The sequence below is a fragment of the Cajanus cajan genome, chromosome 10 (genome assembly GCF_000230855.2).
Source record: "Cajanus cajan strain Asha chromosome 10, NIPB_CcT2T_4, whole genome shotgun sequence".
Lineage (NCBI taxonomy): Eukaryota > Viridiplantae > Streptophyta > Magnoliopsida > Fabales > Fabaceae > Cajanus > Cajanus cajan.
Genome location: NC_138526.1, coordinates 20,925,683 through 20,942,144, shown reverse-complemented (window position 1 = coordinate 20,942,144; position 16,462 = coordinate 20,925,683). Strand labels below are relative to the sequence as shown.

At 35.6% G+C, this 16,462-nt stretch overlaps 1 protein-coding gene across 1 annotated transcript in view; it reads right to left on the bottom strand.

Moving 5' to 3' along the window:
* Nucleotides 1-3,329: 3,329 nt before the first annotated feature.
* The window catches only part of LOC109807753 (protein NAP1), a 30,064-nt gene continuing 16,931 nt past the window's right edge, over nucleotides 3,330-16,462 (bottom strand). Inside the window, exons 14-24 of the mRNA XM_083064586.1 lie at nucleotides 14,970-15,048; nucleotides 11,213-11,406; nucleotides 10,700-10,845; nucleotides 9,032-9,113; nucleotides 8,766-8,876; nucleotides 8,253-8,378; nucleotides 8,051-8,190; nucleotides 7,866-7,962; nucleotides 4,846-5,837; nucleotides 4,351-4,563; nucleotides 3,330-4,139 (exon numbers count right to left, since the gene is read on the bottom strand). Coding sequence (XP_082920712.1) covers nucleotides 3,644-4,139; nucleotides 4,351-4,563; nucleotides 4,846-5,837; nucleotides 7,866-7,962; nucleotides 8,051-8,190; nucleotides 8,253-8,378; nucleotides 8,766-8,876; nucleotides 9,032-9,113; nucleotides 10,700-10,845; nucleotides 11,213-11,406; nucleotides 14,970-15,048 — 2,676 coding nt within the window. The 3' untranslated portion in view covers nucleotides 3,330-3,643. The remainder of the gene's footprint in view (nucleotides 4,140-4,350; nucleotides 4,564-4,845; nucleotides 5,838-7,865; nucleotides 7,963-8,050; nucleotides 8,191-8,252; nucleotides 8,379-8,765; nucleotides 8,877-9,031; nucleotides 9,114-10,699; nucleotides 10,846-11,212; nucleotides 11,407-14,969; nucleotides 15,049-16,462) is intronic.

Below are 16,462 nucleotides of genomic sequence, written 5' to 3'. Positions count from 1 at the left end.
AACAATCTCTCTCTACATATGAAAAAGAGTTATTGGCAGTAGTGTTTGTTGTCCAAAAATGGAGGCACTACTTGTTAAATAAACATTTTATTATCAGGACGGATCACAGGAGCCTCAAGTACATGTTAGAACAGAGATTAACTACTACTTTTCAATAGAAATGGTTAGTTAAATTGATGGAGTTTGATTTTTCCATCAAATATAAGTAAGGGAAGGACAATACTGTTGCTAACGCCCTTTCTAGGTTGGGAACTACAGATTGTTGTGCTATCCAAGTTCATCAGTTAGAATCTGATTTATTAGCCCGAATCAAGCAATCTTGGGAAAGTGATGGTGATATTCAAAGGTTAATCAATGAGGTTCAAGCCAAAACAACTTCACATAAACATTTCAGTTGGGATAAAGGGGAGTTAAGGAGGAAGGGTAGGCCGGTTATTGGTAAGGATTTCAAACTAAGACAGGATATTTTGGGTTGTATGCATACAGCAGCTTCAAGTGGTCATTCTGGAAGGAATGCAACCCTCCAAAGACTAAAGGCAATGGTTTATTGGAAGGGCATGACTAAGGATGTGAAGGGGTTTATCCAACAATGTAGTATTTGCCAAAGATGTAAGTATGAGACAGTGGCATCTCCTGGTCTCTTGCAGCCCTTACCTATTCCTGAGCATGTGTGGCAACATATTACTATGGACTTTATTGAAGGATTGCCTAGTTCTTATGGGAAACAAGTTATTTTTGTGGTAGTTGACTGGCTAAGCAAAGTAGCTCATTTCATGGCATTATCTCACCCATATACTGCAGCTGAGGTAGCTCAATCTTTTTTGGACAATATCTTTAAATTGCATGGGTTTCCTAAATCCATAACAAGCGATAGAGATGCTATTTTTGTGAGTCAATTCTGGCAGGAACTTATGGCTTTCCAAGGAGTACAGATTCAACTTTCTACAACTTACCACTCTCAGACAGATGGCCAATCTGAGGTAGTGAATAGATGTCTTGAAACTTATCTCAGGTATATGTGTGCTGACACTCCCTTACAGTGGTCTAAATGGTTGGCTTTAGCTGAATGGTGGTACAACACCAATTATCACAGCACAATTAAAGCAACTCCTTAAGAAATAGTATATGGTCAGCCCCCACCTATCTACTTACCATATCTACCTGGTGAATCTAAGGTGGAGTTGGTAGACAGAAGTCTTCAAAGGAGGGAGGAAATGCTTAAACTTTTGAAATTTCACATGAGGAGAGCCTAAGATCGAATGAAGCAATTGGCTAATAAACACAGATTTGACAAGAAGTTTAACATTGGAGACTTGTCTATGTGAAGTTACATCCATATAGACAAATTTCAGTAGCTTTCAGAATCAATGCTAAATTGGCTCCTAAGTATTTTGGACCTTACAAGATCATTGATCAAGTGGGATCAGTAGCTTACAAGATGCAACTTCCAGCTGAATCAAAAATCCACAATGTGTTCCATGTTTCTCAATTGAAAAAGCATGTTGGAGAAGTTACTACTTTTGTCAATATTCCTATTTCTGCTACTGATTCCAGCAATGAGAAGGAACCAGAAGCTATAATTGATCGTATGACAGTTAAGAGACAAGGCAAGGCAGTCACCAAAGTACTTGTACAATGGAAGCATCGGCTACCTGAAGACTCAACTTGGGAATTTTACTATGATTTGATGAAAAAATTTCCAAATTTCTATCCTTGAGGTCAAGGATTTTTTGTAAGGGTGGGGCATTGATACGGGTCAAAATGTAATTAGATGGAATTACAGGCAGTTAAGTGAGGATAGTTAATAATAGGAGGATTTATTTTTGGTCAAAGTTCCGTGTTTTAGTAGTTAGAAGTTCGTTGGAAAAATCAACTAGTATATTAGAAAACTGTCTGATTCAGAATTTGGTTAATCAGTTTTGTAATCAAATTTTCCAATCTTGTGAATCAATCATACTATCTCAGAACTCTTTCTATTCCAGAGTTCTCTGTTCTTCTTAGTTCTTCGGGTTAATTTCTTAATTCCTAGAACTCATCATAGCAGAGTATTTAGTAATAATATAATCTATAATAAATAATAAGCCATTTTCAAACTTCGTAAAATTTATTAAAGACCAATAAAAAATATAAAAGGCAAATCCACCATATTTATAAGGCCAATACAATCAACCCTACTTACGATTTCAAAAGTGAATGGCTACTCAATTCAGTTTCCGTGTATTTGGAAACACGATGTACACAAAACACATTAATTTACCAATTAACATTGTGCTTGAGGCATGGGAAATGAACTGATTTGAGAGGGGTGGGGATGAAGTGCAAGGAATTAAAGAAAGAACCATGACTGGTGTGAAATACCGTAGAATTAAGATAATATAAAGCGTGGACCCCATTCCAAATTTCATAGCCTAAAGTCAAGGATTTATGGGGAAATAACACTCAAAATTTTGGTTCACAAAAATACCAATTCCCACTTCCATCTCATATGCGAAAGTTGCATTTTAATTGTATCATAGTGTAATTTACATAGCCATATTCAAATATATAAATAATATTCAAATATCAATGTAAATATCCATATTCGAATATGACATATGATAATTGATTATTATGATATTTAATTATGCCATTAGTATACATTTGATAGCATAATCGATTATCCTACTTGGCATAACAGATTATGCTACCAAACAATATGAAAATAAAATAAAATTAAACACTATGTAAAACAAGATAAAGGAGGACAATGGTAATTGTTTAAATTATTAATTTTTGCATAAACTTTTAATTATATAAAATACAAATTTCTCTTTATTTTTCATCTAATTTTACTCTACTAAACAACTACAACTCTCTTTCCTACTTATTTTTTATCAAATCATTTCTCACATATTCCCTTCCACGCCCTTCCATTTATACCTCTCCCCCAAACAAAGGATAAAAGACATAGAAGCTACCGACTAGCCTCAAGAAACACAATAAATCTCGTCAATATCTTATAACTAACCCATCCCTAGTGTACTTGAATGACATTTTGCATCATCAAAATCTTTAGAAACTTTAACATGTCAAAGAAAATAACAGCTGAAAGATGTAAACTTAGGTACAATTATTTAGGTGTGGTTGGTATTATTCTCTAATTAGAGTTGAAGTTTTACCTTAATAGTATGTGTAAATCTATATTAAAGAGACCTGCATTAAATACTGAGATAAAACTCCAACTCTGATTTGGAAACAGTACCAACTACACCTAAAGAATTGTACCTAAATTTTTTCCTTAGAAATGTACTATGCCTTTGTTATTTTTTAGTATCTAAGAAATAGTGATGTAAAAAATAAACTTACGAGCAAATATCATTACTGACTGCTTAATAAGATTCAGAATAACTCTACCAACAGGCTTCAAGAAAGCGATTCGTCAATATTTGGCTATATGAACATTAAATAGAATGAACACCTGGTTCTCACTAAAACAGCAAGGGGCTTAAAATGGCATTGATTTAAACTATCCAGGCGACTACAAAAGGACGCTTTAGTATGATATACATTTTACTACATAATATCATTACGATTATAAACAACTGATCACTAGCAGAAGGTGAATAACTTACCAGCTTCTGTTGGGTATGTATCAAACAACTCACTACTTGTACGCTAATGGACCAGATCTAGACACTGCAAACCTAGGAAGTGGACTAGGTCCAGTGCTTCCAGAAGTTGAGCCTTCAACAGATTTTACCTTGTTACGGCTGGCACTGTAATCCAAAGGCCCAGAACGACGAACGTTCCTTTGCCTGTTGTCCATGCTCCTCAAGCTGCCAATATCAGCATCATAGAGGTGCTCCTGACTATGTGACGATGATCCTTTGAAGTACCCTGGATCATGGCCATAATACTGTGGTGAGTCCCCACGAGGATGCCTTAAGACAGGAGAAGCATGTGCTAGCAACACCGCAGGGGAATGACGGGGTGATGCGTTCAGTATTGCCAATGGAGTGGATTGAGTATCTGCATAGTATTGGCTGTATACTGAACGGAGAATGGCATATGGAACATGGGTTTCCAGCGAGCTTCTTGGAAGGTACGGTGAAATCTCACAAAGTTGATCTAAGAAGATAAGCTGTGCTACAAGGTGAGATCTGTGCATAAATCAAGGTACAAAATATGTAAGAAAACTATAAAATGAAAGAATAGTGCTTCGGATAAAACAGCAATGACGCCAAACCGCAGATGAAATTCTGCTTTAACATATAGCAACATTACCTGCCTAATTAATGTGTAATTTTCACACGCAAGTGTGTGTATAATATACAGTAATTTGTGTTCCACACAAAATCATATATATATTACCTATGTGATTCGCTCCAAGAATCCAAAATGATATCTGCAGAAAGTTTCACAAATAACTGCAGAGTGGACTTGATACTTGCTTCGGCTGACATATGACTTGATAATTCAGGATCCATTCCCTCACTAGCATGCCCATTTGTTAAAGACTGTCGATGCTGATGTTCACGTTCCAATCTAACAAACTCACTTCCAGCAATGACTGCAGAAATGCACCTGCACGGTATTATTATGTGTTTAGAGTGAGATAAATGATGCCAAAATTAGTATAAGCCGATGACAATGAGTATTCATGCTTCTCAAATATTAATTTACACAATGGAATCAAAATATTAAATGAATAATTTCCATATCCAACCCTGTAGAATTACTACATAGAAATTAATATATGGCATTGGACCAAGTCATAAGCATGCAAACACAAATCATTGTGAAGTATTAAACTCCATAGGGTTTACAGATACCAAGTAAATACAGCCAAAACATAACCGTACTGACCTTGCCAAGCAATGGATATTGTTACTGAAACCCTCTGTGTCAACATTAAATGCCGTGGTGGACCAAATATTAGATGTCATGAATGTGGCAAATAAGTATGGTAACAAGCCCCATGATCCATCACTTGCACCACCAACTTCCTCCAAAATAGATCTTACCCAAACTGAATCATGGTCAGTAACAACACCTGCAGTATTTGCCACTGTTCTCATTCTCTTGATTTCTTCCTTTTCTGGTACTCCATCAGGTAGATGCTTAACCACCCCAGCTAGCAACGAATGTATCAAGGGAGCACCTTCTTCAAGTATAGCACCAGAAGCCTCAGCTAGTAGCCGATCAAAAGCCAGTGCTAGGCCAGCCTGAACACAAAAGCCTATCACAGTTTCCAGATCAACTATTTGCTTCACAGAAGCTTCTCTTTCAATTCTATCACCTGCATGCAGACTGGTAGCAACTGCTTCTAGCACATCTCGGTTTGAGCGTAGAGAAGTGTCAATGCAATTTAAAAGAGCAGCTGTGTGTTCTTTTAGCATTCTGTCTAGCCTGTCTACTCCATAGCCACCAAAAATACGTACAAAAGCCTGTAATTCCTTGAGATCAGTGACTGATTCTGCAAAATATCCACCAACAGGCCTTGTACTCCTGAAGCATTTATGAATTGGAACAAACAAAATCCCAGCACCTGAAACATCCTTGATTATGTTTTCGATATACCAAATGCATACCGATTCAGTGGCTGATCCTGTATGTTGGTCTGTTGGCTTCTCAAACAAGTGCAGAGAAGAAACTGGTCCTGAAAAGGCTTCTGAAAGCAACACTTCCCGAATACCCTGAGTAATGTCCATGCTGATGTGCTGCTCTGCAAGATGCACAATGCTTATATGTCTCTTAATCAGTGATTCCAGAACAGTAGGCCGTTGAAGATCGTTATCAGTTTTCAGAACACCAAGCAATCTTCTTCTAAAGTTGCCAAGAATGCATTCTCTCATGTACTGCACAAATAGCTTCACGTGTTAAAATAATGACAGAAGGAACAGTGTTTCGTTCAGAAACAGACAATTTGAAAGAGTGGGAATGGATGTATGTAATACTTGGGTTTCATGCACTGATTCATTACTAGAACAGGTGACAAATGTTGGATATGGATCCTCTAAATTGAGTAGTGCACTTCAAGAGTAAAGTGCAGCATTGATAACAATTGATGAAGGTTGAGGTTTATTGACATTACCCTGTCTCCCTCTTTCCTTGTATATAACTGTTTCAGATTATTTTTTATTAGCTGTATATATGTAATTTAGGATACTGCTGTAAATTAAGTTATTCAATCCCTAAAATTAAGGAATTCATAATGTAAATTCATGAATATATGTAAGTTTGGATACTGCTGTAAATTACATAATCCAATCCCTAAAATTAAGGGATTGAATTATCTCCCCATAACCATTGTTGTATCTGGATCCCCTAAACTAAACGCATTTAAGAGTAAAGTGCATCACAGATGACCATTGACAAAGATAATCAATAACTCCCAATTTTATAAAATACAAATATTGCAATAAGATATCATGGATATCTGCAAATCCACTCCTTTAATCTTCTTACCAGTGAATATTATACGCACTTTGACCCTCTAAATTAGAGTTATGGGCAGGAATGGGTCTACTCGTGAACCCAATAGGCCTTACCCAAATAAGAACTAAAGGTTTGGTTTGGATCACTTGATTAGTCAGTTTAGATTTACCCAACTCAATAACAATAGTGTTTGGTTCGGTCTTTAGGTTCCCAAGTTTCAAACCCAAATAACCTGAACACAATTTACAGCCCCAAATCACCTGACCTTTGCAAAGTTCAGCACCAAATCATTAAACTTCATTCTCAACACTGTCACTATGAGTTCAGCACTGCAATCTAAGATTGTAGTAGTATTGACAAATAAATTAGTAATTGCCTGGATTTATCACACTATAATGATAATGATTGGACATCGGTTGGAGCTAGATCATCACTTCCTTTATTTGACTATTCATGTACACATATAAAACTGTATCTAAGATTGTAGTAGTGCTAACAAATAAATTAGTAATTTCCTGGATTTATCACACTACAATGATAATGATTGGACATTGGTTGAAGTTAGATCATATAAAGTGGGGTAGAATTTAGAGTAGGAGTATAATTGGGTTGGATTGCACCAGGTTTAGGGTGTTCAAGAGTCCAAACCAATTAAACAATACTGGGTTGGTTTGGTTTGGGTTTTTTGTTTTTTTAAAGGCATTATGAACCTAACCAACCCGATAGACATGGGGTTGGTTCAGGTCGGGTGATTGGTTATTATAATAAAATATTGCAATCCAATCTTGATCATAAGATCATGTTAGTTAGCTTGTGAATGGTGGTGTTCTGTTCTGTATGATCATGTCTTTCTCTGTTCTGTTCCAACATTGAGCCTCCTACGGTGAGGAACTTGTAGTGTTGGCTCCATGAAAGTGAAAAGTGCTTTAAGAAAGCACCCAATTACACCAGGATTTGAAGTTGCACAACACGTTTAGTCAAAACAGGAAAAGTGAATCTAAATTGGAAATTTGGACCATGTAAACAATTCTTTTTTTTTTTGGCCGGGTGTTCAATATTTGTAGCAATAAAAATAAACCAAAATTTGTAATTTCCAATAAATTTCAATCAATAATAAAGTTAATGTTAGAGAAAGTGTCAATAATATTTCTCATCATCAATATGCTGTACACTAATATCTTTATCATACATTTACTGATTTACAATCCTTCTTCCAGGATTTGTTGCATTTGCATATCAAAACTAAGAATTTTTTTACTTCCTTAATTCATATTGGAGTTAAACCATGCTGTAAAGTTACTTCAAAAGGAGATAGGCAATGCCCATTCAATTATAGATTTCTCACTAGCTAAATTTTATGCAATTGATAGCATTATCTAAACTGTTTTCAATAGATAGGTAAATCTCGTGAAGAAAAAGGAGGAAGAAAAGAAATATCCATCCCTAACCTCTCTCAGTACAAAGACATGGTTTAAAACACATATAGGCTCCATATCGTTTAAAACTGAGCACAAATTGGTCAACCTCTGCATTGCAGCTTCTAACCTGTCAATAGAAAAAGTAGACATTAAAAAGCTTAAAGCTATATGTGGTTACACATACATATTTAGGACAGGATAATTATGACACATACATTTTGATGGAACCATTATTTTCAGGAAAGCTCTCATGCCCAGGTAAAGGAAAACCGGCAGTTCCTTTTGGAGATTTATATGACGGAATAGAAACTCTTGATGTCTGATTCAGATATGAAGCTGCTTGCTCTGGAAGAAGCTGATGAAATCCAAAGATTAGTTTTCAGAAATGGAGCTAACTTGTAAACTAAAAGTATTTACCTGATTTTCTAGGGCACCAAATCCTCCTTCAGAGTCAAGAATATTTATTAATCCTTCCAATCCTCCCATGATAGACTCAATCAGAGATTCAACATAAAGAACAGCATCCCTGCCAATTTTTGTAACCTGCTTGCAGCAAAATTTATAGTGACCACCTATATTATACATTTCCCACATCTTGCTACCATCACAAAACACCTAATGATCAATCAGGCAGTAGGAAATGGAAGTTTACATGACGGTAAAGTCAATATAAGGTTTCGATTTTCAAAAGTAATGCCATTCTGTATATTTTTGAGTTTTGATCACTGATGTGATAAGAGAAGTTTGGATTTGCAGTGACATCAGAACCCACAATGACTATAGCTTTAAACAGAACATTTCAGAATTCCATTTCATTGAAATTTAAAATTAAAAAAATAAAATATCTATATGCAGTTAACGGATTCATAATTTTAGTCAATACTAAAAAATTTAAAGTATAAAACTGCTGGCAAGGATTTTTTTTTTTACCTCTTCTGGCACAATTGGAGATGCACACTCTGGAAAACTACTGGCAATCCCAAGCCATGCACAACAATGTTGAGGACGCCCTTCTGGACCAAACATGGTGTTTCTAAAAACCTATTATAGGCACATCGTTGGGGATAAAATGGAAAAGAAAATCATAGTAAATTTTAAAATTTATAACCTAAGGTTAAAGTCATAGCATATAAACTAGCCATCATTCTAGAGAAACTGAAGAAATGAATTAGGTGGGGGTAGAATATGGCACTCACAGCTGTGAGGTGTTGGTGGTAGAAATACAGCTTCCTAAGACTACCATGCTTTGAAAGTACAGATTCCAATTCATCTACACATCTGCATCAAAAATGAACTATGCCATAATTATCTCTTCAAACTTATTACAATTTGTTTAAAAAAAAATTACATGGCATGTGAGTAATTGCAAACCATGATCCAAAAACATAATACTACATGAAGGCCCTCTAGCAGTAATATATATAAATTATAAAAGCAGTTCATAAAAGAGAATAGTACAAAACAGAAGATCAAGATATCCTCCTAGTACAACAAAGGACAGGGATCAGTTCCTCCGAATATGTGATGTGGGTTACAAACAGTCAAACAAGCCATATGCTTCAACACACAACAAAGATACAAAATCAACTTAGTATAATATAGGGATGGCAGCAAGAAATCTCCAGCAAAAAGATCTAGCATTATGCTCCTCAATTGAATATACTAGTACAAAATTAAGTTCATCTGCACAAATATTTAGACTCCATTGATAAGTTCAGGGGTCGATCTAAAAGGTCTGAAGATAAATCAGTTGACCCACAAGGTAAGAAATAGATTGATAAGGGGGAAAGCACATAGCTCAGCAGGGGGGCTGCAGTGCCGCAGATTGGCAAGACAGGTGTCAGTCAGCTGGTAAACAGGGTAGCCAAAGTTGAGATTTTACGAAGGATTGGTGAGGAGTCAAAATCATAAATTGCAGATTTGTAACATAAATCATAAGATCCAACAAAATTCTTATAAACATTTGATCAAACTAGAAAATCCATAGGAAGGTCATTAATAATGACTTATAAGTCACAAATGACAACTTAAACATAAGAAAAATACCAAACACCAAGTTCTTAATGAGTGCCAAGACATAAAACTTAAACACCAGAATTAAGTAGTCAAATTCAAGAATCTGGTAATCTAAGCAGCAGAGCTAGGGTTTGAAGAAATTCTCAGTTCTGTTCAGCACAGTTAGGCTTCCCCTTCCCTATACCATTGAGACAGACACAGAAGAGAAGAGGAGAATAGAGAACCCAGCAGCCAGCAAAAGATAGGTGCAGAAGAGAAGAGGAGAAATAGAGAACCAACCACCAAGCAAACAAAGGTGCAGAAGAGAAGGAACAATGGAGGAGATGAAGACTGATGGTAGAGAAGAATTGGGCAGCACAGCAGTCCAGTGATAGGTGTTTTGGGTGTGAACACGAATGACCAAAATGGGGTCAATTTTGGCAGATTTAGGGTTGTCAGGAGCACAGTATTTTGGATCACCGGTCAGAAAACATCAACACAGATTTGTCAGGCACAGACACACAGTAACATTGCACAATACCATGATCCGGCGTAGTGATATCTCCAAATTCTAATTCTGATTTCGCAACACTCAAGATCATAAAATCATGCAATCTTACACAAAAGATTGCAATTTTTACTAGTCTGGTAAATCCATTTTTCTCTTTTTTATGATTTTTATTCTAATTTCTAAATGAGGGGAAAACAGAGAAAAGGGGATTAAGTATCCCACACAATTTCCTCCCGGGACCAAAACACAACTCTCCTTTAAAGACTTAAAAGATTAATTTTTTGATTATTGAATCACTCAAAAGACTAAAGAGTACCATTATAGCATAGGTAAGCAAACCAAAATTGGGGATAAAAACCTGGACCAATTGTAAGAAGCATTCCCTTCTGATAATAATCCTTCTTTGCCAGTGGAAACTGTAGCTTTCTCCAAGTGCCTAATGTTTATAGATGAGCGTGAAGATGTGACTATCAATAAAATCGATAGCCAATCCTTTCGAAAATCCTGAAAATAGTATTAGTAAGTTTTAAGTGCTCTAAAAAATTGGGTTGTCTGGATCCTGAAAAGAACAAATAAAAAATGACAAAGAAAAACTAAAAACTAATGTTCTGAGACTAAGAGCTATACAAACATACAACCTTTGCATGCGTTAGCTCACTAGCATAACTTATAAATTTTTCCTTCTTTACCGTACCAATGAATTTATTAATAAGCAAATCATGTGCCCAAGTTATATTGAATGAAGCAGTAACTTAGTTATGATTATGCAAGTATATTCATATCAAAGTTCATAATGAACTTTAATCCAAAAAGCACATACATCCCACATTCAAGATATAAGAAAATGGCCAAGTATAGATGTCCCACATACCGATAGATCACAAGTGATAGCAGATATATTTTCACCCTGGGGTTTAGGCAAGTTTTCAAGGTGGTGAACAATCTGCTGAAGAAGTCCTTTCAAGCTAGCATCAATATCAAGAGCCACCATTCCAGGGGTTCCTAGTAAAAACCGAATTCTTCCGGCACAGGATGAAAGATATGACAATGAGTAACCTCGAATTGCTGCACTAAGATGAAACAACAGTTAACAACCAAAACATCCATGCATAAAGTAAATTAAAGGGAAAAGAAATGCAAGTGTAGCAACTGACTCTTGCACATAAAGCACACAATATTGACTACAATCAGAATAAAAAATAAAACATTTTCTAATTTGAAGCAGGGATTATTTCTTAAGTCAAAGCAGGGATCATATATTAGTAACATTCAAGCTCTCAGGAAATTATTTTCACCAAACTCCATATCCTTTTCATATTCCACAGCTCTGATACCAGATATTTATCCCAATTCTATCATCCAGAGATTATGACTCTTGACCAGCAGCCAAAAGCTTCAAAAATGTGAATATCGACAATGTTTTTGCAATATGCAGTAATATGCACAGGTGCTGCAGCTGCCATGGACATTGGAGTTCTCCCACTATAGAACTTTAGTTTAAAGTGAAAGTGTGAGTTCCCCCACTATAGAACTTTTATTGGTTCATTACAAAGGTTATGCTAAATTGGAGGAGGCCAAAAGCTTAAACCTTATGATTGTGTCTAAATGCAATAAAATCATTTTAAGCACTTGGTTAGAGCACAATGCTCACGTCTTTGAGGGTGTGCATTGCCACTAAAGAGAAACTGCTGACATGGCTGAATATGATAAGATTCTATATGAAATGTAATTCAGTAGGATTATGATTGTAATTACTGTAAGGGGTTTGACTATGTACAATTTAAATTTGTGACTTGTAACCTTCATTGATGAATTCTCTCAATGTACTTGGGTTTATTTAATGAAAGATCGATCTGAACTTTTATCTATATTCATATCTTTCTTTAATGAGATTAGGAACTAATTTGGCAAGATAATTAAAATCTTCAAAAGTGACAATGCTAAGGAATATTTTTCTACAGAACTTTCTTCCTTTTTATCCTCATAGGGTATTTTACGTCAATTTACATGTCCTCACACACCACAACAAAATAGCATAGCAGAGAGGAAGAATAGACATCTTATTGAAATTGCACGCTCCCTAATGTTTAATATGAATGTTCCCGTACATAATTGGGGAGATGCAGTCCTCACTACTTGTTTTTTAATAAATAGGATGTCATCTTCCTCTCTTGAAAATCAAATTCCTCACTCTATCATTTTTTCAAATGACCCTTTAATTCATGTCTCTCCTCGGATGTTTGGTTGTACTTGATTTGTTCATAATGTCTCTCCAAGTTTAGCAAAGGCTATTAAATGTGTTTTTCTAGGATATTCTCGTCTTCAGAAAGGATACAAATGTTATTCTCCAACTACCAAAAGGTATTATATGTCTGTTGATGTTTCCTTCTTTGAGGACACACCTTTTTTCTCACCCTCCATAAACAATCTTGTCTTTGTTCAACAGGTTCTTCCTGTCCCATTCCCTTCCTGTCCCATTCCCTGATCCGATTATGATTCCCACTCCTAACACCAACCAAGATGAGAATCAATCTCAATCTCATACTCATGATTTAGCTAAAGACTCGTGATCCTCCCCCAACAACTTCCCATACCACAAGTCCTTCATCTTCCACGTCATCTCATGACTCCAATTCAGATTGGCCCATTGCTATTCGAAAAGGTAGTCGGTCTACTCGTAGTCCTTATCCTATTTATAATTTCTTAAGTTACCACCGCTTGTATCCTTCATACTTTGATTTTGTTTTCTCTTTGTCATCTACTACTGTTCCTAAAACTATCAATGAGGCACTTGATCATCTAGGATGGCAACAAGCCATGATTGATGAAATGCAGGCTCTTACACACAATGGCACATGGGAGCTTGTCCCTCTACCTCTTGGAAAGAAGACTGTCGATTATAGATGGGTCTATGCTGTTAAAGTTGGCCCTAATGGTGAAGTTGATCGCCTTAAAGCTCGATTGGTAGCCAAGGGATACACTCAAATTTATGGTCTTGATTATTGTGATACCTTCTCTCCTGTGGCTAAGATCACCATGGTTAGACTCTTCCTTGCTATGGCGGCTATTCGTCATTGGCCACTCCACCAACTTGACATTAAAAATGCCTTCCTCCATGGTGATCTTGAGGAGGAGATTTATATGGAGCAACCTCCTGGGTTTGTTGCTCAGGAGGAGTGTGATTTAGTTTGTAAATTGCATCGGTCTTTGTATGGACTAAAATAATCACTCCAAGCTTGGTTTGGTAAATTTAGCCACATTGTGCAGATTTTTGGATTGGAACAAAGTGAGGCAATCATTCAGTGTTTTATTGTCATTCTGCTAGGAAGTGTGTTTATTTAATGGTCTATGTTGATGATATAGTTATTACAGGAAATGATGCTACTAGAATTTCTCAACTAAAAGAGTACTTATTTGGCCATTTTTAGACTAAAGACCTTAGTAGTCTGAAATACTTTCTTGGTATTGAAGTGCCTCAATCAAAGGAAGGTGTTGTAATTTCACAAAGGAAATATGCTCTTGATATTTTGAAGGAAACAAGTTTGGAAAATTGCAGGCCAATTGATAGTCCTATGGATCCAAACCAAAAGCTAATGATGGACCAAGGTGGAATTTTTCCAAATCTAGATAGATACAAGAGGCTGGTGGGAAAACTCATTTATTTCATTATTACAAGCCTTGATATTTCATTTGCAGTTAGAGTTGTTAGTCAATTCATGCAAAATCCTTACATTGACCATTGGAATGCTATGATTCGCATTCTTAAATATATTAAAAGAAGGGCTCCAGGACAAGGATTGTTGTATGAGGAAAAGGGAAATACTTAGGTCTTGGGGTATTGTGATGCAGATTGGGTTGGGTGTCCCATAGACAGGAGATCCACCACAAAATATTGTGTGTTTATTGGGGGGAATATTATTTCTTGGAAGAGCTAGAAACAAAGTGTTGTTGTCTGGTCTAGTGCGGAGACTGAATATAGATCTATGGCTTTGGCTACTTGTGAACTTGTGTGGATTAAACTACTCCTTCAAGAGTTAAAATTTTGTGATAATCAAGCAATCATTCATATTGCTTCCAATCCGGTGTTTCAAGATAGAACCAAACACATAGAGATTGATTGTCATTTCATTCAGGAGAAACTGTTGTCCAAGGAACTTATCACCGAGTTTATCAGCTCTAATGACCAGCTTGCAGACATTCTAACTAAGTCTTTAAGAGGACCTAGGATTCAGTATATATGTTCCAAGCTTGGTGCATATAATTTATATGCTCCAGCTTTAGGGGAGTGTTAAAACAATTGTTTATTATATGTTGTACAGCTTTATAAAAGTTGTTTTTTGGCCCTATCTATCTAAAGGGGTTTAGGTCCATAGGCTAGAACTACTTTCTGTTTAGTGTACCTATTTTGTTCATATATATATATATATATATATATATATATATATATATATATATATATATATATATATATATAAAATACTAGTTGATGGAATACTCAGTGATTTTTGCCACAAATTCAAATCTCAAGTGCAACCTACATTAAATTTAAATAAAAGTAAACTCAGTTGTTAAAAGGTATCATGTTCGCTATCTGTGGGATAAATCAATATACATAAAGTTAATCTAACCTGCAATGTATTTGCGTACTAAGCAACATAAATGATCCATTCCATCTAACAGAAATCCAATTGTTGGGTCATTTGGATCCTGGAAACATGATTATCAAATTTCAAGTCAACCACCTTATCAATATATTCAAACTAACTATACAAAAAAATAAAATTATAAAGCCTGCAATAAGAGCTTTTCACCCAACAACAACCCTTTATCAATTAAGTTAACAAATTAGGGCATTCTTAAAACCATTTACCAACACATCTATTACTACTAGAAGACAATTTGATACAGTCTCCATATCAAATTTGAATCTTTCCCTTTTCTCCTCCCTTTCAGACCACACAAGAATTATTACCCAAAAAGTAAGGAAAATTGTCCATAGAAGTATACATGGATGCAGACTATGTATGGTTTGTTGTTGATAGGATATCTACCACGAGAAACTGTTTTTGGGTGGTAAATTGGTTACATGGAAGGGGCAAGAAGCAAAAATATGGTTGTAAGGTCTAGTGCAAGGGTAGAATTTTGTGCTATGGCCCAAGGGGTTTGTGAACTATTATGGATGAAAATTATACTTGATCTCAAGAGTAAGTATGCAGCCTCTACGAAACTCTTCTATGACAATAAGTCTACCATCAGTATTGCAAACAATCTAATTCAACATGATAGAACACAAGGCCTATTTGGGTAAACTTCTCTAGAAGCACTTCCAGGAAATTAAAACTAGAAAGAAAAATGAAATAAACTTCTTCTTAAGCTAAAATTACCTTATGCATAAGCTAATTTATAGAAGCTTTCTCCTATTAACTATTTCCAACATCTTATTTTTTAATTTATGCACAAGTTAGTTTTAGCTAATGAAGAAGCTTATTTCCATTTTCCTTCCTATTTTTTTTTCACTTAAAAGTGTTTATGGAGAAGTTTACCCAAAATATATTGTGATAGACTAGCATCTCATCAAGGAAAAATTAGATACTAGTCTCATAGTTACTACATATGTTCCTTCAGCCTTTAGTTGGCAAATGTATTGACCAAAAGACTTCCCCCATAGCACTTCGGGAAATGATAAATAAATATCCACTCACCTGCTCAAGAATGAGTGTCATAATTCAATACCTTTTCCTTATTTGTATAGATTTAGTTTCCTTCCTGTATTTTGAATTAGTTTTCATTGTTTCCATATTTCCTATAACATGTCTAGATTTGTAGTCTAAAATTACTAGGATAGCATTCATTTTAACGCTATACATTGTACCCTAACATTGTAAAATTATCAAGAAAATGATGTTCACTTTATAAAAAAACAAGAAAGGTTCACTTCTCATCATTCAAGTTTTTGATGTTGGGCCAGGCACATATGTCCAACCCAGAAAACTTCACATTCTAGATTTCTGCCACCTGGTCTTGGATGTGAGGGGTGTATTAATAATTTAATATGTCCTACTACATCAGCAAAAAATATGGCCAAAATAGTCCTCATAAGGCTGGGGCAATACTCACCCCT